This window comes from Macaca nemestrina, chromosome 10, assembly GCF_043159975.1.
Source record: "Macaca nemestrina isolate mMacNem1 chromosome 10, mMacNem.hap1, whole genome shotgun sequence".
NCBI lineage: Eukaryota > Metazoa > Chordata > Mammalia > Primates > Cercopithecidae > Macaca > Macaca nemestrina.
In genome coordinates, this window is record NC_092134.1 from 140370248 (window position 1) to 140392066 (window position 21819).

General features: G+C 48.9%; 1 protein-coding gene and 1 long non-coding RNA gene across 17 annotated transcripts; one reads left to right on the forward strand and one right to left on the reverse strand.

Annotated features, from left to right (window-relative positions):
• The first annotated feature begins 60 nt into the window (after positions 1-60).
• Positions 61-21255, forward strand: LOC105484126 (forkhead box M1). 16 transcript variants are annotated; one of them, XM_011745439.3, is made up of 10 exons: positions 61-201; positions 2607-3155; positions 5855-6006; positions 7906-7926; positions 10354-10545; positions 12741-12869; positions 13833-13877; positions 14465-14537; positions 14725-14900; positions 19259-21255. In XM_011745439.3, the coding sequence occupies exons 2-10, from the start codon at positions 2654-2656 to the stop codon at positions 20282-20284; spliced, it is 2316 nt and encodes a 771-aa protein (XP_011743741.2). In that variant the 5' UTR covers positions 61-201; positions 2607-2653; the 3' UTR covers positions 20285-21255. The 16 variants fall into 16 exon arrangements, with proteins under 16 accessions (XP_011743741.2, XP_011743742.2, XP_011743743.2 ...); XM_011745440.3 differs by having other exon boundaries at positions 14468-14537; XM_011745441.3 differs by having other exon boundaries at positions 5858-6006.
• Positions 19252-21818, reverse strand: LOC105484127 (uncharacterized). Its single transcript, XR_988769.2, has 3 exons — positions 21739-21818; positions 21458-21534; positions 19252-19388 (listed from the first exon to the last, which is right to left on the reverse strand). It is a non-coding gene; the product is annotated as an uncharacterized lncRNA (long non-coding RNA).
• Between the last annotated feature and the right edge of the window lies 1 nt (position 21819).

The window sequence follows — 21819 nt, forward strand, 5'->3', positions numbered from 1 at the left end:
AGACCCCACCCCCGGCCCCGGCCCGGGACCCCCTCCCCTCCCGGGATCCCCCGGGGTTCCCACCCGGCCCGCACCGCCGGGGACCCGGCCGGTCCGGCGCGAGCCCCCGTCCGGGGGCCCTGGCTCGGCCCGCAGGTTGGAGGAGCCCGGAGCCCGCCTTCGGAGCCACGGCCCAACGGCGGCGGCGACTGCAGTCTGGAGGTGAGCGGGATACAGGAATGGAGTCCCGGGCCTGGCCTGGGCACAGGCGGGGAGCGAGGCCTCCGGGCGCGGAGGTCAGGGCGTCTGGCAGCAGGGCACGGGCCACGAGTGGAGGTTTGGGCCACACGGGAAGAATCTGAGCCCGGGTGCAAATGTTTTCTGCATCCAACCTCCTGGCCGGGGCCGTCTCATTACTTAAAGCGCCCCTTGGCCTTCCCTGGAAGTCTGACCTCTGCACGCTGCCCACGGCCTCGGGAGGGCTGGGGTGGCCTTTCTTAGGCCGGCTGCGGCTGAGATGAACACTGAGCACAATTGTACTACGTTGAGTCAAAGACCAACCTGCACACATACTCCCCTGCTCCCAGGCTCTCACCACTAGGCAGCACTGCCTCCGTCTTACCCATTTGCAGGGCCCTTCTCCTGGGTCCTGAGAATGTAGCAAGATTTCCCCGCTCAGGATGGAGATGGCTCAGAGGACCACTCTGGAAGTTTCCCGGGCAAGAAAGTGTTGGCAATAATAATATCAGGCTGGTCAGGAAGTAGAAGAAAAAATTAAGACCTAGATATCCTGTGGAAAAAGAGGAATAATATCTACTGATCGATGCGGGGAGAGAGGGAAGCCTGGAAAGATCTGAAGTGAAAGTAAAACTGAGATTTGGAGGTAGAGGTGTGGCGGGCCTGTGAACTCTGCAGATGACAAATGTCAAAAAATTACAGTTGCTTTTCAGGGAGAGAATAAGTGTCCTAAAAAAGAGACAGCCAATTCCTCTGTCTCCCAAAGTTCCATGAAATAGAATTATACAATTTTGCTTAATGGTAGAGTATTCCATGTATCTATTAAAATCAACAAAAGGCTGGGTGCAGTGGCTCACGCCTGTAATCCCAGCACTTTGGGTGGCCGAGGCGGGTGGATCATCTGAGGAGTTCAAGACCAGCCTGGTAAACATGGTGAAACCCTGTTTCTACTAAAAATAAATAAATAGATAAAAATTAGCCTGGCGTGGTGGTGGGCGCCTGTAATTGCAGCTACTCGGGAGGCTGAGGCAGAAGAATCGCTTCAACCCCGGAGGCGGAGGTTGCAGTGAGTTGAGGTCGCCATTGCTCTTGCCTGGGTGACAAGAGCGAAACTTCCTCTCAAAAAAAAAAAAAAAAAAAAAATTAAAAAAATCAACAAAAGACTTAAAAAGAAAAAAAAAGACTATGCTGTTAGCATTTCAGAACCACCTTAGTGTATTGATGATAGCTCATTCTGGTGGTAAGGAGACAGGGGTTATAGTCTTATTTCTGGAAAAGAAATTAATAAAGTGGCATGCTTAGAAAGTTAAAATATGTATAACCACATGCAAGTACTAAAATGCCACTGTATAAATACAGTACGAATTGTAAAAGAACACATTCTTTTTAAATTATAGCAAGTATAATAGCCTGTGAAATAAATGTCACCCTCTAAAGTTGTTCATTGAACAAGCTGCACAGCTTTACATGGGCCTTCAATAGAGGTTTCCATTTTATGTGAGGTTTTGTAAACTGGGAGATGATTTTTCCAGTAGTGTGGCAATAGTACAATCTGCCTTTCTTCCCTGATTCTGTGTGCACTGGTCCTATTTACAAAGTAACATAAAAGTTAAAAGGCTTGGCCAGGTGACTTGTGGTGACTCATGCCTGTAATCCCAGCACTTTGGGAGGCCAAGCCAGGTGGATCACCTGAGTTCAAGACCAGCCTGAGCAACATGATGAAACCCTGTCTCTACTAAAAATACAAAAATTAACCGGGTGTGGTGGCAGGCGCCTGTAATCCCAGCTACTCAGGAGGCTGAGGCATGGGAATCGCTTAAACCCAGGCAGCAGAAATTGCAGTGAACTGAGATTGTGCCACTGCACTCCAGCCTGGGTGACAGAGTGAGACTCTGTCTCAAAAAAAAAAAAAAAAAAAAAAAAATTAAAAGGCTTTATCTTAGAATGGATTATGGGATCAGAGTTTTGTCAGGACTCCTAACTACCATATGCTTTCCTATTCTAGCATCTTCCATTCCTGTCCATACAGTCATTGCAAGTGATCTATTTATATTATAGTAGGCAATTATAGAGATTTCCACATATTTGTAGCTATCCCATCCACTTCTGTAGCTAAATATTCTGAAGCTTCAAGAAGGAGATCTTTGTCTATCTCCAGCCCAGTCCCATTTTTACCCTTTGAATTGCTTCTGTCTGCTGTAATTTTAGCCTTCTTTTGTCAGTAAAGCTTATCTCCTTATTATCTGAGGTCTTTACAAAAGTCCATGGAGTGTTTACCTGGGCCTTTAGGCTCATGTTCCTGATCATATGAAGAGGAGCACCTTTCTCTAAAAGAACCTCTTCTCAGCCTAAAAAATCTCTAACATCTTGCTGCTGTTTGCATTCTCCAGGGTCGACACTTGTGATTCTCAATGGAGAGTGAAAACGCAGATTCATAATGAAAACCAGCCCCCGTCGGCCACTGATTCTCAAAAGACGGAGGCTGCCCCTTCCTGTTCAAAATGCCCCAAGTGAAACATCAGAGGAGGAACCCAAGAGATCCCCTGCCCGACAGGAGCCTAACCAAGCAGAGGCCTCCAAGGAAGTGGCAGAGTCCAACACTTGCAAGTTTCCAGCTGGGATCAAGATTATTAACCACCCCACCATGTCCAACACCCAAGTGGTGGCCATCCCCAACAATGCTGACATCCACAGCATCATCACGGCACTGACTGCCAAGGGAAAAGAGAGCGGCAGTAGTGGGCCCAACAAATTCATCCTCATCAGTTGTGGGGGAGCCCCAACTCAGCCTCCAGGACTCCAGCCTCAAACCCAAACCAGCTATGATGCCAAAAGGACAGAAGTGACCCTGGAGACCTTGGGACCACAACCTGCAGCTAGGGATGGGAATCTTCCTAGACCACCTGGAGCCCTTTGCGAGCAGAAACGGGAGACCTGTGGTATGTGGTCTTCCAGGGAAAGGGGTGAGGGAGCCCAGCCTTTTCTCTCTAGTGGCAAGGTCTGTGGTCAGTCTTGATGCTTGCAACAGTCAGGCATCTGGCCGAGCACAGTGGCTCACCCTTGTAATCCCAGCACTTTAGGAGGCTGAGGCAGGCAGATCACTTGAGGTCAGCAGTAGATCGCACACGGCACTCAAGCCTGGGCGACAGAGCAAGATTGTGTCTCAAAAAAACCAGAACAATCAGGCATCTAGCCTGAGCCAATGAAAGTCTTGTCTTCATCCTGAAAGCTTGACCCAGCCCCTTTGGGTGCTGTTGAAAGGGTTACAATTATAATTTAGAATTTCTGTTGCTTTGTTTATGTTGTAAAAGGATTATCTCTGTTTATCCTTTGTATTGACCCAAAAGAAAGTAAAAATAATTTTCCTTTCTCAAAAAAAATCTTGGCTAGGCGTGGTGGCTCACGCCTATAATCCCTGCACTTTGGGAGGCCGAGGCAGGTGGATCACCTGAGGTCAGGAGTTTGAGACCAGCCTGGCCAACATGGTAAAACCCCATCTCTACTAAAAATACAAAAAATTAGCTGGGCGTGGTGGCAGGCCCCTGTAATCCCAGCCACTTGGGAGGCCGAAGCAGGAGAATTGCTTGAACCCAGGAGTCGGAGGTTGCTGTGAGCCAAGATTGCACCATTGCACTCCAGCCTGGCCAACAGAATGAGACTCTGTCTCAAAAAAAAAAAAAAAACACAACAACAACAAAATTTCTATTTAAAAAAATGTTTGTTTGTTTGTTTTTTTATTATTAAGAAGGGGTTTCAGCTGGGTGCGGTGACTCACACCTGTAATAATCCCAGGACTTTGGGAGGCCGAGGCGGGCAGATCATGAGGTCAAGAGATCGAGACCATCCTGGCCAAAATGGTGAAACCCCGTCTCTTCCAAAAATACAAAAATTAGCCAGGCGTGGTGGCAGGCGCCTATAGTCCCAGCTACTCTGGAGGCTGAGGCAGGAGAATCGCTGAACCTGGGAGGCGGAGGTTGCAGTGAGCCGAGATTGTGCCACTGCACTCCAACCTGGCCACAAAGCGAGACTCTGTCTCAAAAAAAAAATAAAAATGAACAAAAGAAGGGGTCTCAAAAAATACATAAATGAGGAAGGGGTCTCACTATGTTGCCCAGGCTGGTCTCAGACTCCTGAGCTCAAGGGATCCAACCATATGGGCCTCCCAAGGTGCTGGGATTACAGGCATGAACCACAGCGCCTGACTTCATTTTCCTTCTTTTTTTTTTTTTTTTTTTTTTTTTGAGATGGAGTCTTGCTCTGTTGCCCAGGCTGGAGTGCAGTCAGCTCACTGCGACCTCTGCCTCCTGGTTTCAAGTGATTGTCCTTTTAGTAGAGACACGGTTTCGCCATGTTAGCCAGGTTGGTCTTGAACTCCTGACCTCAGGTGATTCGCCCACCTTGGTCTCCCAAAGTACTGGGATTACAGGCGTGAGCCACTGCGCCTGGCCTCATTTTCCTTCTTGATAAGGGAGAAAGCTGAAGCAAGAGGAGGAAAATGACTTTTTCTTTAGAGATGGGGTCTCGCTCTGTCACCCAGGCTAGAGTGCAGTGGCGCAATCCCAGCTCACTCTAGCCTTGAACGCCTGGACTCAAGCCATTCTCCCACCTCAGCCTCCCAAGTAGCTGGGACTACAGGCATGCACTATCATGCCCAGTTAATTTTTTTTTTTCTTTTTGCAGAGATGGGGTCCCACTATATTGCCCAGGCTGAAAAGTGACTATTTTGGTGTGCAGATCTCAATAATTCTTTTGTAAGGCTGCCTTGATTGATCTCTAAGGCTCAGTGTGGCTCAGCTTGAAATGCAATTTGAACTATGCTCCTACAGTTTTCCTGAAATGCATAATGGGGCAGAATAACTTAGAGCCACAATAGATTCAGCATGTGTTCTCTGTCCCTAAAGGTAGAGGTCTTGGACAAATGATCCCTAGCCACCAATTCTTTCTTTTCTTTTTTTTTTTTTTTTGAGATGGAGTCTAGCTCTGTCGCCCAGGCTGGAGTACAGTGGTGGGATCTCAGCTCACTGCAAGCTCCGCCTCCCGGGTTTACGCCATTCTCCTGCCTCAGCCTCCTGAGTAGCTGGGACTACAGGCACCCGCCATCTCACCCGGCTAGTTTTTTGTATTTTTTAGTAGAGATGGGGTTTCACCGTGTTAGCCAGGATGGTCTCGATCTCCTGACCTCGTGATCCGCCCGTCTCGGCCTCCCGAAGTGCTGGGATTACAGGCTTGAGCCACCGCCCCCGGCCTCTTTTTTTTGTTTTTTTGTTTTTTTTTTGAGACAGAGTCTCAACTCTGTCTCACCCAGGCTGGAGTGCAATGGCGCAGTGTTGGCTCACTGCAGCCTCCGCCTCCCAGGTTCGAGCGATTCTCCTATCTCAGCCTCCTGAGTTGTTGGGACTACAGGTGTGTGCCACCACACCCAGCTAATTATGTATTTTTGGTAGAGATGGGGTTTTACCATGTTGGCCAGGCTGGTCTTGAACTCCTGACCTCGGGAGGTCCACCCACCTCGCCCTCCCAAAGTGCTAGGATTACAGGTGTGAGCCACTGCGCCTGGCCTGCTAGCCACCAATTCTGATGGACATACTGGGCATCTGATGAGGCAGCTAAGTGGGGTGTTGGATGATTTTCCCTCTAGCAGATGGTGAGGCAGCAGGCTGCACTATCAACAAGAGCCTATCCAACATCCAGTGGCTCCGAAAGACGAGTTCTGATGGACTGGGCTCCTGCAGCATCAAGCAAGAGATGGAGGAGAAGGAGAATTGTCACCTGGAGCAGAGACAGGTTAAGGTGAATTGTTCTGTCCCTCACTAAAGATTCAGATCCAGTGTAGGGAATTCCTAGGTAGGGAAATGGATCAAGTGGCCTGATGGACCAGAATTGCCGAGTTCTGGTGTTAGCTCTCCACTTCATGCTCTTCTGTGTAACTTTTGAGCTACTTTTCTTTTCTGCCTGGGATCTTTTCTCCCCGATCTGTGAAATTTCCTTGAGGGCAGATTCCCTTGGTCACTCTGTATTCCAACCAGCACTGGGTTTAGTATTCTGTCCTTAGTAGGTATTCAGGAAATGATTAAGAGGTCTTCACTTTGGGAATCCTCTTGAACTTTTTTTTTTTTTTTTTTTTTTTTTTTTTTTTTTTGAGACGGAGTCTCGCTGTGTCGCCCAGGCTGGAGTGCAGTGGCCTGATCTCGGCTCACTGCAAGCTCCGCCTCCCGGGTTCACGCCATTCTCCTGCCTCAGCCTCCCGAGTAGCTGGGACTACAGGCGCCCGCCACCTCGCCCGGCTAGTTTTTTGTATTTTTAGTAGAGACGGAGTTTCACCGTGTTAGCCAGGATGGTCTCGATCTCCTGACCTCGTGATCCGCCCGTCTCGGCCTCCCAAAGTGCTGGGATTACAGGCTTGAGCCACCGCGCCCGGCCCCTCTTGAACTTTAAAGATGTCTCCCAGGCCGGGCGCGGTGGCTCAAGCCTGTAATCCCAGCACTTTGGGAGGCCGAGACGGGCGGATCACGAGGTCAGGAGATCGAGACCATCCTGGCTAACACGGTGAAACCCCGTCTCTACCAAAAAAATACAGAAAACTAGCCGGGCGAGGTGACGGGCGCCTGTAGTCCCAGCTACTCGGGAGGCTGAGGCAGGAGAATGGCGGGAACCCGGGAGGTGGAGCTTGCAGTGAGCCGAGATCCGGCCACTGCACTCCAGCCTGGGTGACAGAGCGAGACTCCGTCTCAAAAAAAAAAAAGATGTCTCCCACGGTATGAACAGTGTAAATTGAATATAATATAATAAGGTAATTTTATTAGAAGATATAATATTAATAGCAGACAAAGTCAGTTTATATATAAATTTTTTTTTTTTTTTTTTTTTTTTTTTTTTTTTTTGAGACGGAGTCTCGCTCTGCCGCCCAGGCTGGAGTGCAGTGGCCGGATCTCAGCTCACTGCAAGCTCCGCCTCCCGGGTTCACGCCATTCTCCTGCCTCAGCCTCCCAAGTAGCTGGGACTACAGGCGCCCGCCACCGCGCCCGGCTAGTTTTTTTTGTATTTTTTAATAGAGACGGGGTTTCACCGTGTTAGCCAGGATGGTCTCGATCTCCTGACCTCGTGATCCGCCTGTCTCGGCCTCCCAAAGTGCTGGGATTACAGGCTTGAGCCACCGCGCCCGGCCAAATTTTTTTTTTAAGACAGCGTCTTGCTCTGTTGCCCAGGCTGGAGCACAATGGTGCAATCATGGCTCTCTGCAGCCTCAACCTCCTAGGCCCAGCTGATCCTCCCACCTCAACCTCCCAGGCTCAGCTGATCCTCCCACCTCGACCTCCCAGGCTCAGCTGATCCTCCCACCTCAGTCTTCCGAGTAGCTGGGACTCAGGTGCACACCACCATGCCCAGCTAATTTTTGTATTTTTTGTAGAGATGGGGTTTTGCCCTGTTGCCCAGGCTGATTTCAAATTCCTGGGCTCTAGGGATCCTCCTGCCTCAGCCTCCCAAAGTGCTGGGATTACAGGCATGAACCACCAGCCTGGCCTAGATATGAATTTTAAATACTTCCCTAGCAATCAAAATTGAACCCAATCGTGTAGTCTGGGTTGTTTTTTTTCCACAGTTACCAATATAATACATCTAGATTCTATTGTATATATGTGTTAATCATTCATTCAACAACCTTTATTTTCTTCTCAACTTTTATTTTAGGTTCAGGGGGCACATGTGCAGGTATGTTACATGGGTATATTGTGTGTTGCTGGGCTTTAGCGTACAAATGATTTTGTCCCCCAGGTAGTGAGCATAGTACCTGCTAGGTAGTTTTTCTATCTCCCCATCTTCCCACGCTCCACCCTCAAGTAGGCCCTGTTGTCTACTGTTCCCTTCCTCGTATCCATGTGTGCTCAATGTTTAGCTCTTCCTTTTTTTTTTTTTTTTTTGAGGCAGAGTCTTGCTCTGTGTCCCAGGCTAGAGTGTGGTAGTGCGATCTCAGCTCATTGCTACCTCCACCTCCCAGGTCAAGTGATTCTCCTGCCTCAACCTCCTGAGTAGCTGGGATTACAGGTGCCCGCCACCACGCCTGGCTAATTTTTGTATTTTTAGTAGAGACGGGGTTTCACTATGTTGGCCAGGCTGGTCTTGGACTCCTGACATCATGATCCACTCGCCTTGGCCTCCCAAAGTGCTGGGATTACAGGTGTGAGCCACCATGCCCAGCCTCTTTTTTTTTTTTTTTTTTTTTCTCTCTTTGAGACGGATTCTCGCTCTGTTGCCAGGCTGGAGTGCAGTGGCACAATCTCTGCTCACTGAAACCTCTGCGTCCCAGGTTCAAGTGATTCTCCTGCCTCAGCCTCCCGAGTAGCTGGGACTACAGGCACCCGCCACCACGCCCGGCTAATTTTTTTATTTTTAGTAGAGACAAGGTTTCACCATGTTGGCCGGGATAGTATCAATCTCTTGAGCTCATCATCCTCCTGCCTTGGCCTCCCAAAGTGTTGGGATTACAGGCGTGAGCCACCATACCTGGCCTAGTTCCTACTTATAAGTGAGAACATGCAGTATTTGATTTTCTGTTCCTGCATTAAATCACTTAGGATTATGGCCTCCAGCTCAACAATCTTTAAAAGTGAAAATTTGGCCAGGCGCGGTAACTCATGCTTGTAATCGCAGGGCTTTGGGAGGCCGAGGTGGATGGATCAACTGAGGTCAGGAATTCGAGACCAGCCTGACCAACATGGAGAAACCCCGCCTCTACTAACAATACAAAATTAGTTGGGCGTGGTGGTACATGCCTGTAATCCCAGCTACTCAGGAGACTGAGGCAGGAGAATCACTTGAACCCAGGAGGCAGAGCTTGTGGTGAGCCAAGATCGTGCCATTGCACTCCAACCTGGGCAGCAAGAGCGAAACTCCGTCTCAAAAAAAAAAAAAAGTGAAAATGTACATGCATGTGTACATAAGTAAATATTAATTGTGCTATAAACATAAAATTTGTGTACTTTAGGAAGTAATATCTCAGTTTTTTAAAATGTGAGCATGGTGGCTCACAATTGTAATCCCAGCACTTTGGGAGGCCAAGGTGGACAGATTACTTGAGCCCAGGAGTTCTAGGGCAGCCTGGGCAACATAGCAAAACCCTGGTCTCTACTAAAAATACAAAAAAAAAAAAAAAAATAGCCGGACACAATGGCTCACGCCTGTAATCCCATCACTCTGGGAGGCCGAGGCAGGTGGATCACCTGAGGTCAGGAGTTCGAGACTAGCTTAGCCAATATTGTGAAACCCCATCTCCACTAAAAATACAAAAAAAGTAGCCGGGCGTGGTGGCAGGCACCTGTAATCCCAGCTACTTGGGAGGCTGAGACAGGAGAATCGCTTGAACCCAGGAGGCAGAGGTTGCAGTGAGCCAAGATTGCACCATTGCACTCCAGCCTGGGCAACTTAAGAGTGAAACTCCATTAAAAAAAAAAAAAAATAGCCAGGCGTGGTGGTTTATGCCTGTAGTCCCAGCTACTTGGAGGCTGAGACCGGAGGATCACCTGAGCCTGGGGAGGTCAGGGCTGCAGTAAGCTGTGATCTAGCCACTACACTCTATCCTGGGTGACACAGTGAGACCCTGTCTCAAAAAAAGAAAAAAAAAAATGTGAATGATCAGATCTTTGCCTAAAACTTACCTAACTGTGTGCTTTGCAGGCATTGTCTGACTCATACTCCTGGGAATATTTCTCTCATACAAACATTGAAATGAGATGGGTTTATTCACAACACATCAGGAATAGAAATGGGACTAAGACCTAGGTTTCTTGACCCACAAGTCTGAAAAATGGGCATGGTTTTAGTGTAACATCAATGCTTTGAGAATCAAAGTACATACTCAAACTTTCCTGAGAAATTGCAACTGGAAGGGACTGGATTTTCTCCAAATTCAACAAAATGAATGATGACAAAACCAGTTTCTTATTGGCTAGGGTCTAGGCTAGATCATCTCCAAGATCCTTCCCAACTCTAAAATTGTATTCTATGAGATAGCGGTCTCAGATGAGTTTGTTTCTAGTACCATCCTATGGGATAAAGGTTTCTCTAGATATTCTTTAAGGGCTTGGGTTGGGGTAGTTCTCATGAACTCTTTTGTGTCATTCCCTTTGTCATAATCCTCAGGTTGAGGAACCTTCGAGACCATCAACGTCCTGGCAGAACTCTGTGTCTGAGCGGCCACCCTACTCTTACATGGCCATGATACAATTCGCCATCAACAGCACTGAGAGGAAGCGCATGACCTTGAAAGACATCTATACTTGGATAGAGGACCACTTTCCCTATTTTAAGCACATTGCCAAGCCAGGCTGGAAGGTAATATGTCCCAATGCAACCAAAATCAAGGTCAGTCCAGCCTGACAGACTGTCTCCAGTGCTGTGCTGCAACTTGTATCTGGGACAGCAGTTAAGTGCAAAGGATACTAGAATGATAAACGTATCTTTTGGGTTGTGACTCAATCTTATTGAATCCAGGCAAAATCATTAACAAGAGCTCTTTAACTACTTCATCTGTTACTACCTAAAGTTCACGAAGAGTCTGCAATGTAGCACTCAAGCCCACTTTTCTGCTACACTGAACAGCAGTCCTAGATGCCAGCAGCTAGAGTGGCTAAGTAGTTTTATGAAAATGTCTTGATTAAAAAAAAAGAATGCTGTGAACCTTATGACCCAAGATGTCATCTCCTATAGCGTCACATACCATTTCTAGTGGGCAGGGGTTTTCCTTTCACTTCATTCATGGAAAGACCAAGATGCCTGGGAGTCAGTGTAGCTCATGCAGTTGGTCAGTGTCAGAGCCACAAATGAGGTCTTCTCACGGGTGCTCAGTTCCAAGCCAAGTGTGCTTTGTTTTCCTCATGGTAGAACTCTTTCTTTTTTTTTTTTTTTGAGACAGAGTCTCGCTCTGTCGCCCAGGCTGGAGTGCAATGGCAGATCTCAGGTCACTGCAACCTTCACCTACAAGGTTCAAGCGATTCTCCTGCCTCAGCCTCCCAAGTAGCTGGGACTACAGGCATGCACCACCACACCTGGCTAATTTTTTTGTATTTTTAGTAGAGACGGGTTTCACCATGTTGGTCAGGCTGGTCTCGAACTCCTAACATCAAATGATCCGCCCGTCTCGGCCTCCCAAAGTGCTGGGATTACAGGCATGAGCCACTGCACCTGGCCCCTCATGGTAGAACTCTTAACTTTACTCCCTTCCATCAGCTTACTTTCCTAGTTTTTTTTTGTTTGGTTGGTTTTTTGAGACAGGGTCTCACTCTGTTGCCTGGGCTGGAATACAGCCTTAGCCCCTTGGGCTCAAGCTCTTCCCTCCTCAACCTCCCAAGTAGTTGGGATAACAGGTGCACTACCACAGTCCACTAATTTTTTTTGTTGTTGTTGTAAAGGCAGTTGCCCAGGCTGGTTATGTTGCCCAGGCTGGTCTGAACTCCTAGTCTCAAGCACTCCTTCTGCCTTAGCCTCTCAGTGCACTGTGATTACAGGTGTGAGCCCCCACACCCAGCCTTAATTTCCTAGTTTCCTGTTTGCTTGTTTGTTTGTTTGAGGCAGGGCCTCACTCTGTCAACCAGGCTGGAGTGCAGTGACACGATCTTGGCTTGCTTCATTCTCTGCCTCCCAGGTTCAAGTGATTCTCCTGCCTCAGCCCCCCGACTAGTTGGGACTACAGGCATGCGCTACCATGCCTGGCTAATTTTTATTTTTATTTATTTATTTATTTTTTTTTTTTGAGAGGGAGTCTGGCTCTGTCGCCCAGGCTGGAGTGCAGTGGCCGGATCTCAGCTCACTGCAAGCTCCGCCTCCCGGGTTTACGCCATTCTCCTGCCTCAGCCTCCCGAGTAGCTGGGACTACAGGCGCCCGCCACCTCACCCGGCTAGTTTTTTTTTTTTTGTATTTTTTAGTAGAGATGGGGTTTCACCGTGTTAGCCAGGATGGTCTTGATCTCCTGACCTCGTGATCCGCCCGTCTCGGCCTCCCAAAGTGCTGGGATTACAGGCTTGAGCCACCGCGCCCGGCCTAATTTTTATATTTTTGACAGAGACAGGGTTTTGCCATGTTTGCTAGGCTGGTCTCAAACTCCTGGCCTCAAGTGATCCACTCGCCTCGGCCTCCCACAGTGCTGGGATTATAGGCGTGAGCCACCACGCCAGGCCTAATTCCCTAGTTTCTTAATTTCTCTGACCCACCTGTCTTGCTATTGATCACTGCCTCACAGCCTTACTCTGCTTTTCTAGCCCCTGACAGCTATCCAGGTCTTTTCTTTATCACAATCTAAGGTTGACATCAGTCTTTGTTCCCGTAGAATAGATGGGTTTATGGCTGAGGGTGACAGCTCTGCGGTGTGGAGTGTGAGGAGAGTTGCCGAGAGACAGGGCTACAAAGACACCAGAGGAAGCCTGTGCTAAGCACAGTGGGAGGGGCCTGAGGCTGGTTTCCCCATGTGTTTGAAGGGTGATGTTTCTGAACCTAAAGTAACTGATAACCAGTTGTCTTGCTCTTCTTCCAGAACTCCATCCGCCACAACCTTTCCCTGCATGACATGTTTGTCCGGGAGACGTCTGCCAATGGCAAGGTCTCCTTCTGGACCATTCACCCCAGTGCCAACCGTTACTTGACATTGGACCAGGTGTTTAAGGTGAATGCCCTGCTTTTCTCTAAATAGGGCCTAAGTTGGAGGTCGTCATAGCCATCTCAAAAGGAAACAAGTTCTGCTAGTGATGCTTTCATTTGATCGGGGGAGAGTTAGAAGCCAGCCACCCAATTAGTGACTTGCACAAAACCCACTGAATTAAGTACAGTTGACAAATACCAAATGACACATTTTTGTGCTAGACCAGAGCAAGGAGAGGGCTGTTCTGACCCAACAGAGAGGGCTTCCCAGGGCAGTGTTTTCCTAACTTCCCTGTGAATGGGAATTGCCTGGGACATTGTTAAAACACAGCTTCCCAGACCCCTCTCTTGGGGCTCTTGATTTAGTGCTTCTGGGATGGGCCCAGGAATTTGTATTTTTAGCAAGCATCTCAGATGATTCTTCCAAGAAATTCTGGGAATGCTTGCTCTAAAAAAAGCCCTTCCTGCCGGGTGCGGTGGCTCACGCCTGTGATCCCAGCACTTTGGGAGGCCGAGGCAGGTGGATCACCTGAGGTCGGGAGTTCGGCCTGACCAACATGGAGAAACCCCGTCTCTACTAAAAATACAAAATTAGCCGGGTGTGGTGGCGCATGCCTGTAATCCCAGCTACCTGGGAGGCTGAGGCAGGAGAATCCCTTCAACCCAGGAGGCAGACGTGGTGGAGAGCCGAAATCGTACTACTGCACTCCAGCCTGGGCAGTAAGAGTGAAACTCCGTCAAAAAACAAAAAAAGCCCTTCCTTAGGCTGCAGACCAGAAGCTGAGCTACTAGAACGTCTCTTCAGACAGAAGCTCTTTTGGCATTTCAGAGTGCCTACGAGGCTGCAGCCATTCCCCTGGGACGGACGGTTGTCTGGGGTGTCTTCTGTCATCAGTCAGGAATAGGTGTTTTTCCCGATCTGGTCCAATTGACCACGTTGGTGGTAACTTCATCTCCTTTCTCTCCCACAATGCCTGGCCGCCACCAGCCACTGGACCCAGGGTCTCCACAATTGCCCGAGCACTTGGAATCAGTAAGGTTCTTTCCCTCTGGCTCGGGGCTTGGCCTTGTTTTCCTTTCACTGCTCAGCATGGCTTTATGGACAGAGACAAGCTATGATGTGGGGAAGGGTGCCTATGGCCATGTGACTGCCAGCTCTAGACACAGAACATCCTGAGGCTCGGGCACACACCCACTCCCCTCCCCTCCCATGGGCATCACAGGGGTACGCTGAGCAGAGCGGGGCGTGGCAGGGGAGCATGCTGCAGCGGCCACAAGCGCATGGCGCCAGCCTCACGGGCGGCAGTGCGTTCGCTCACTTTTGTGCCTAGCTTTTCTTTGTCACGCATATAGCTACCTGCTCTGGCATCCCCCAGGGGTGTTGAGGACACGTGGGTGAGGCGGTAGTGCCACTCTGCCATCACGTGTCTGTAGGCCACCCACCGGCCCACTAATCATGGTTTTGGAGACCGCTCGCCTGCGTCCATCCCCTCAGGTTGGCCTCCTCTCTCTGGGCTGTCGGTTAACTCAAGCACACGCCACCAGAGCAGCTGGTGGGGTTTTGCCATCCCCTCTTTACCTTATTAACACAGGTTTCTTTCTCTCCCCACCTGCCACAAGCAGCAGCAGAAACGACCGAATCCAGAGCTCCGCCGGAACATGACCATCAAAACTGAACTCCCGCTGGGTGCACGTTAGTATGGGAGAGGGGGCCTCGGGCCTGGTCCTTGTTCTGGGGGCATAGCTTTAGGGAACCAGACTTCAGGATTCTGTTCCCACCTCAAAGGGATCTGAGCCCAGAGAAGGAGAGCAAAGCTCCTGGGGCTCAGAAGGGGTGTACTCCAGTCCCCCTGCTCCTGATCTCTCGTGTTTCCTCCTAGGGCGGAAGATGAAGCCACTGTTACCACGGGTCAGCTCATACCTGGTGCCTATCCAATTCCCGGTGAACCAGTCACTGGTGTTGCAGCCCTCGGTGAAGGTGCCATTACCCCTGGCGGCTTCCCTCATGAGCTCAGAGCTTGCCCGCCATAGCAAGCGAGTCCGCATTGCCCCCAAGGTGGGTGTCCTGTTTTCCTCTGAAGAGAGATTCTGGCCCATTAAGAATGTTGAACCTTCAGCTTGGCAAAGCACTCTGAGAAGTGTTCCTTGAGAGCTTATAAAGTAGACAAGGCATAGAAACATAGGGAAGTGTAATAGCATTAGAAGAGCTAAAAAGGTATTTAGATTACAATGTCAGTGGTGTCAGAAGGCCCATAAATACCTGATGAGTTTGTAAGAATTCAGACAAGGGTGATTGTGATAGATAAGCTAGGATGATTAAGGAAGATACACAAGGGAGGCAGGCCTTAGAAAGAGGTGGATTTGGTCAGGTGCGGTTGCTCACGCCTGTAATCCCAGCACTTTGGGAGGCCAAGGCAGGTGGATCATGAGGTCGGGAGTTCGAGACCAGTGTGGCCAACGTGGCGAAACCCCGTCTCTACTAAAAAATGCAAAAATTAGCTGGGCGTGGTGGCACATGCCTGTAATCCCAGCTACTCGGAAGGCTGAGGCTGGAGAATCACTTGAGCCCAGGAGGGGGAGGTTGCAGTGAGCCGAGATCACACCACTGCACTCCAGCCTGGGTGACAGAGCGAAACTCCGTCTCAAAAAAAAAAAGAAAGAAAGAAGTGGATTTGAGGTTAGACGCTGTGGGTCTCACTTGTAATCCCGACACTTTGGGAGGCCGAGGCAGGGGTATTGCTTACCACCAAGAGTTCAAGACCAGCCAGGGCAACATAGCAAGACCCCAGTCTCTGCTAAAAATACCAAAAAAAAAAAAAAAATTTTAGCCAGGGTGGTAGTACATGCCTGTGGTACCAGCTACTCAGGAGGCTGAGGCAGAAGGATCACTTGAGCCCAGGAGGTTGAGGCTGCAGTGAGCCCTGTTTGTACCACTGCACTCCAGCCTGAGCAATAGTGAGGCCCTGTCTCAAAAAAGAAAAAAGAAAAAGTAGATTTGGGTAAGCAAACAGGTGTGGAGAGAGCATGCTAATGGGCAGTGCCATGGAGGCAGGAAATGCAGTTTGTACCTGGCAGTAGTAGGGTGACTGGGTCAGAGTAGCTCAGGGTTTCTCACGTAAGTCCTATTAACGTTCACAGCTGGAGAATTCTCTGTTGGACGTGGAAGGGACTGTCCTGTGCATTGAAGGGTGTTTAGCAGCATCCCTTGTTTTCCCCACTAGATGCCAGTAGCACCCACCACAGGTGCGACAATTAAAATGCTTCCAGACATTGCCAAATGTCCCCTGGCAGGGAGGGAATCACCCTGCTTGAGTATCACTGGTCTCGCTTGAGGGGAAGGTGAGAAGGGCAAATTCAGAGCAAACTAGGATCAGCCATCAGATCTGCACTTAGCGCTGTTAAAGGGTTCTGTAAGTAAGGGCTGACATGTAACCAAAGTGAAAGGCTTCCCCCATCCCCTTCAGAGAGATGAAAATAGCATCAACTCTGGAGTTCAGAGCAACTTTGGTTTGCTTCTTTTTTAATATACAAAATATTTTGAGCCATGAACAGTGGCTCACACCTATAATCCTAGCAGTTTGGGAGGCCAAGGAGGAGGATCACTTGAGGCCAGGAGTTCAAGACTAGCCTGGGCAGCAAAGTAAGACCCTGTCTCTAACAAAAAAAAACATTTTTTTTTTATTGGCCAGGTATTTTCATGGATACCTGTTGTCCCAGCCACTTGGGAGGCTGAGGCAGAAGGATTACTTGAGCTCCAGAGCTAGAGGCTGCAATGAGCTATAATCGTGCCACTGCGTTCTAGCTTAAGCAACAAAATGAGACCGTCTCTAAAACAAAATGTCTTTAATTATAAATAAAATATGTTACACACAAAATTATATTAAAAAATACATAATTTAGCATAAATGCATTAATGTGGTTGTAGCATGTACACTGTTTTGGTTTTAATGCAGTGGTTTTTTTCTCCCCTTTCCTTTTTGGCTCCCCTCTCCACCCTACCATCACCCACATCACCCCGACTCCCAAGATAACTGGTTGATAATTTATGATGCTTTCTTGCATATTTTATCGATGCTCCTAGTTATAATATACATGTATAGCGGTAGCCATTTTATATGTACACATACAACACATAGAACATTGATGATGTGATCGTGTTGTACATACTTCTCTACATGTCTTTTTTTTTTTTTCTGAGACGGAGTCTCACTCTGTCGCCCAGGCTGGAGTACAGTGGCATGATCTTGGCTCACCACAACCTCCCCCTCCCAGGTTCAAGCGATTCTCCTGCCTCAGCCTCCTGAGTAGCTGAGATTACAGGTGCCCGCCACCATGCCCAGCTAATTTTTGTATTTTTAGTAGAGATGGGGTTTCACCATGTTGGTCAGGCTGGTCTCGAACTCCTGACCTCATGATCCGCCAGCCTTGGCCTCCCAAAGTGTTGGGATTACAGGCGTGAGCCACCGCGCCCGGCCTCTACATGTCTGAACTCAAAAATACCTCATGGAAGTTCTTCCAAGTCGCTTGGCATAGTTCTAATTCATTATTTTTTAGTGTCCATGTAATATTCCATGATGTGGCTACACCACAAATTTTTCAGCCATTCCACTTTTATGGACATATTCTGTTTCTCAATTTTTGCCCAATGAATGACATTGCAATACATATGTTTGCAAGGATCTCTGTTACTAGTGCTTTCATTTCTCTAGGATAGAGTCCCAGATGTGAGATTGCTGGGTGAGAAGGTATTTTAAATTCTACGAAATATTGCTAGATTGCTTTCCAAAAAAGCTATGATAAGTCATGTTTAAACCAACAATATATGATAAGATCTGTATCTTTGCCAGCAATTGGTATTATTAGTCTACTATTTGCCAATCTAATGTGTATAGCTTATATCTTCTTGTTTAATTTTTTTAATGTTTTATTTATTTATTTTTAAATCTTTTATTTCCATAGGTTTTTGGGGAACAGGTGGTGTTTGGTTACATGAGTAAGTTCTTTAGTGGCGATCTGTGAGATTTTGGTACACCCATCACCCTCTTGTTTAATTTTGTCTTTCTTTGTTTATCAGTAAGTCTGAGCACCCTGTCATTACATTTGGTGACTTGGAATCGTCCTCTATGGATTGCTTATTTATGGGCATTGCCCATTTTTCTAAAGGTTCTGTTATCAATTTGTGAGAGCTCTTTGTTTTTCTTTTTTCCCGAAATGGAGTCTTGCTTTATCGCCCAGGCTGAAGTACAGTGGTGTGATCTTGGCAACCTCCGCCTGCCAGGTTCAAGTAATTCTCCTGCCTCAGCCTCCTGAGTAGCTGGGATTACAGGTGCCCGCCACCATGCCCGGCTAATTTTGTATTTTTAGTAGAGACAGGGTTTCACCATATTGGTCAGGCTGGTCTCGAACTCCTGACCTCAGATGATCTGCCTACCTCAGCCTCCCAAAGTGCTGGATTACAGGCGTGAGCCACCGCGCCCAGCCCCCTGTGAGAGCTCTTTGTTGTTAAAATAATCTTCTGTCTTTTATGCTGAAGATATTTTTCTACTTCTATTATCTCTTTTCTTTTCTTTTTTTTCTTTTCTTTTCTTCGGAGACAGGGTCTTGCTACGTTGCCTAGTCTGGAGTCCAGTGGTGTAATGAAGGCTCACTGCATCCTTGACCTCCCAGGCTCAAGTGATCCTCCCACTTCAGCCTCCCACCTGTGGCTGGAACTACAGGTGCATGCCACCACGCCCAGCTAATTAAAATATTTTTTTGTAGAGATGGGATCTCACTATGTTGCTCAGGCTGGTCTCAAACTGGCCTCAGTGTCCCAAAGTGCTGGGATTACAGGCATTGTTTGTTTGTTGTGTCTTAATTTTATTTATGGTATCTCTTGCCACAGTAAAATTTTGCATTTGTATGTAGTCAAATGTCTCTCTTCTCTTTTACAGCTTATGGGTTTCCAGTCTTGGTTAAGAAGGTCACCCGCACCCTCAGATTGTATATGTAGTCTCCTAGATTCTCTTTCAGGATTTGTATGATTTTAAGGTTTTCATTTTTTTTTAAAGCCAGTCAAATTTAGCAGTTGGGGGTTGTGTGCCAACTTTAGTGACAATAATGTCACTACCCACTACCGTCAGAGCAGCCTAAGGTTCAATCTTTGTAAGCAGTGTAAGACAGGCATGCAATTGTATTTCCTCTCGGATGAATGCTATTAGAATTATGCCACTACATACTACATGCTCTCATCTTTTACCCCCAGAATTGAACTGCCAGCTTCAACATATATTGTATTCTCATATTTAATAGGTTTTAAGACTTTAAAACAACACAAAGAGGATCAGTACCAATATGTGATTTTTTGTGCATCCTGTCCGGTGGCCGTTGGCTGAAGCCAGAGTTCCTTTCACCTTGTCTCTGTTTCCCTTTCAGGTGCTGCTAGCTGAGGAGGGGACAGCTCCTCTTCCTTCTGCAGGGCCAGGGAAAGAGGAGAAACTGCTGTGTGGAGAAGGGCTGTGTCCTTTGCTTCCAGTTCAGTCTATCAAGGAGGAACAAATCCAGCCTGGGGAGGAAATGCCGCACTTAGCGAGACCCATCAAAGTGGAGAGCCCCCCCTTGGAAGAGTGGCCCTCCCCGGCCCCGTCCTTCAAAGAGGAATCATCTCACTCCTGGGAGGATTCACCCCAATCTCCCACCCCAAGACCCAAGAAGTCCTACGGTGGGCTTAGGTCGCCAACCCGGTGTGTCTCGGAAATGCTTGTGATCCAACACAGGGAGAGGAGGGAGAGGAGCCGGTCTCGGAGGAAACAGCATCTACTGCCTCCCTGCGTGGCTGAGCCGGAGCTGCTCTTCTCAGAGGGGCCCAGTACTTCCCGCTGGGCCGCAGAACTCCCGTTCCCGGCAGACTCCTCTGAGCCTGCCCCCCAGCTCAGCTACCCCCAGGAAGAGGGAGGACCTTTTAAGACACCCATTAAGGAAACGCTGCCCATCTCCTCCACCCCGAGCAAATCTGTCCTCCCCAGAACGCCTGAATCCTGGAGGCTCACGCCCCCAGCCAAAGTAGGGGGGCTGGATTTCAGCCCAGTACAAACCCCCCAGGGCACCTCTGGCCCCTTGCCTGACCCCCTGGAGCTGATGGATCTCAGCACCACTCCACTGAAAAGCGTTCCCCCCTTTGAATCACCGCAAAGGCTCCTCAGTTCAGAACCCTTAGACCTCGCCTCCGTCCCCTTTGGCAACTCTTCTCCCTCAGATATAGAAGTCCCCAAGCCAGGCTCCCCGGAGCCACAGGTTTCTGGCCTCGCAGCCAATCGTTCTCTGACAGAAGGCCTGGTTCTGGACACAATGAATGATAGCCTCAGCAAGATCCTGCTGGACATCAGCTTTCCTGGCCTGGAGGAGGACCCACTGGGCCCTGACAACATCAACTGGTCCCAGTTTATTCCTGAGCTACAGTAGAGCCCTGCCCTTGCCCTCGTGCCCAAGCTGTCCACCGTCCTGGGCACTCCTGTGGCTGAGCAGTCCGAGGCTCAGTGCACCCCAAGCCTCTGAGTGAGGACAGCAGGCGGGGACTGTTCTGCTCCTCTTAGCTCTCTGCTGCCTGATTATGCAAAGGCAGCAGTCACACCCTAGCCACTGCTGGGACCCTGTGTTCCCCAAGAGTATCTGATTCCTCTGCTGTCCCTCCCAGGAGCTGAAGGGTGGGAACAACAAAGGCAATGGTGAAAAGAGATTAGGAACTCCCCAGCCTGTTTCCATTCTGTGCCCAGCAGTCTCTCACCTTCCCTGATCTTTGCAGGGTGGCCCTTGTAAATAGTGTCAATCCTCCAAATTATCCTCTAATTATAAATGTAAGCTTATTTCCTTAGATCATTATCCAGAGACTGCCAGAAGGTGGGTAGGATGACTGGGGTTTCAATTGACTTCTGTTCCTTGCTTTTAGTTTCGAGAGAAGGGAAGACCTGCAGTGCACGGTTTCTTCCAGGCCGAGGTACCTGGATCTTGGTTCTTTACTGCAGGGACCCAGACAAGTGGATCTGCTTGCCAGAGTCCTTTTTGCCCCTCCCTGCCACCTCCCCGTGTTTCCACGTGAACTTTCCTGCAAGAAGAAATCCTGGTTTAAAAAGTCTTTTGTATTGGGTCAAGAGTTGAATTTGGGGTGGGAGGATGCAGCTGAAGCAGAGTGTGGGTGCCCAGATGTGCGCTATTAGATGTTTCTCTGATAATGTCCCCAGTCATACCAGGGAGACTAGCATTGACGAGCACTCAGGTGGAGGCTTGAGAAAGCCGAAAGAGCCCCTGACCTGCCTGGCTTCCTTAGCTCGCCCCTCAGCTTTGCAAAGAGCCACCCTAGGCCCCAGCCTAGGGTGTGAGCCGGCTTGAGAACACTACTGTAACTATCTACTCAATAAAAGTGAGGGTGGACATGCTGGGCTCTGTGGTTTATTGGTGTCTGATTCCTAAGGCACCAGGAGAGGTTGGAAAAGAAAGAGGGTGTTGATGGAGACAATGGTGATAGGGAAGAGGCAAGGCCTGAAGTTGACCCAAAGAAGCAGTTGGAGCACCTTGCACAGGCACACACTCTACAACACCAATTGCCGCTTTTCCCAGTGCCAGTCCTGCACAGCTCACTTCTTTTCCCTGTCGTCTCCAACCTTGTTCCTTGGGACCTTTGGACCTGCTGGTTAACTTAGGCCTTTTGAGGGTTCCTTAAGGAGAAAAGCTCATGAGGGGTAGGGCTCCCTGAACATCAGGGCAGGATGGGCCCAGTTACAGGTGCTCCATTCCCACTGCCATCCCCACCCTGAGGCCTGGGAGCCAGCCTGCCCTGCTTTTCTCCTGCCCGGCAGCAGCTCCTGTTACCATCTTTTGCAGTCAGAATTAAAGAGAGTGCTATCCCCTGCCTGTCTAACCTGAAAAGCAGCCAGGGGCCCAAGGGACACAAGAGCCTCCAGGGACAGGTGAGGGCCTCCTCTCTGCATCACCACTCAGGC

Coding starts and splice junctions, on each gene's coding strand:
- LOC105484126 (XM_011745439.3), top strand. CDS start 2,654: ATGAAAACCAGCCCCCGTCGGCCACTGATTCTCAAAAGACGGAGGCTG. Junction 3,156..5,854: donor GCAGAAACGGGAGACCTGTG/GTATGTGGTCTT, acceptor TTTTCCCTCTAG/CAGATGGTGAGGCAGCAGGC. Junction 10,546..12,740: donor TTGCCAAGCCAGGCTGGAAG/GTAATATGTCCC, acceptor CTCTTCTTCCAG/AACTCCATCCGCCACAACCT.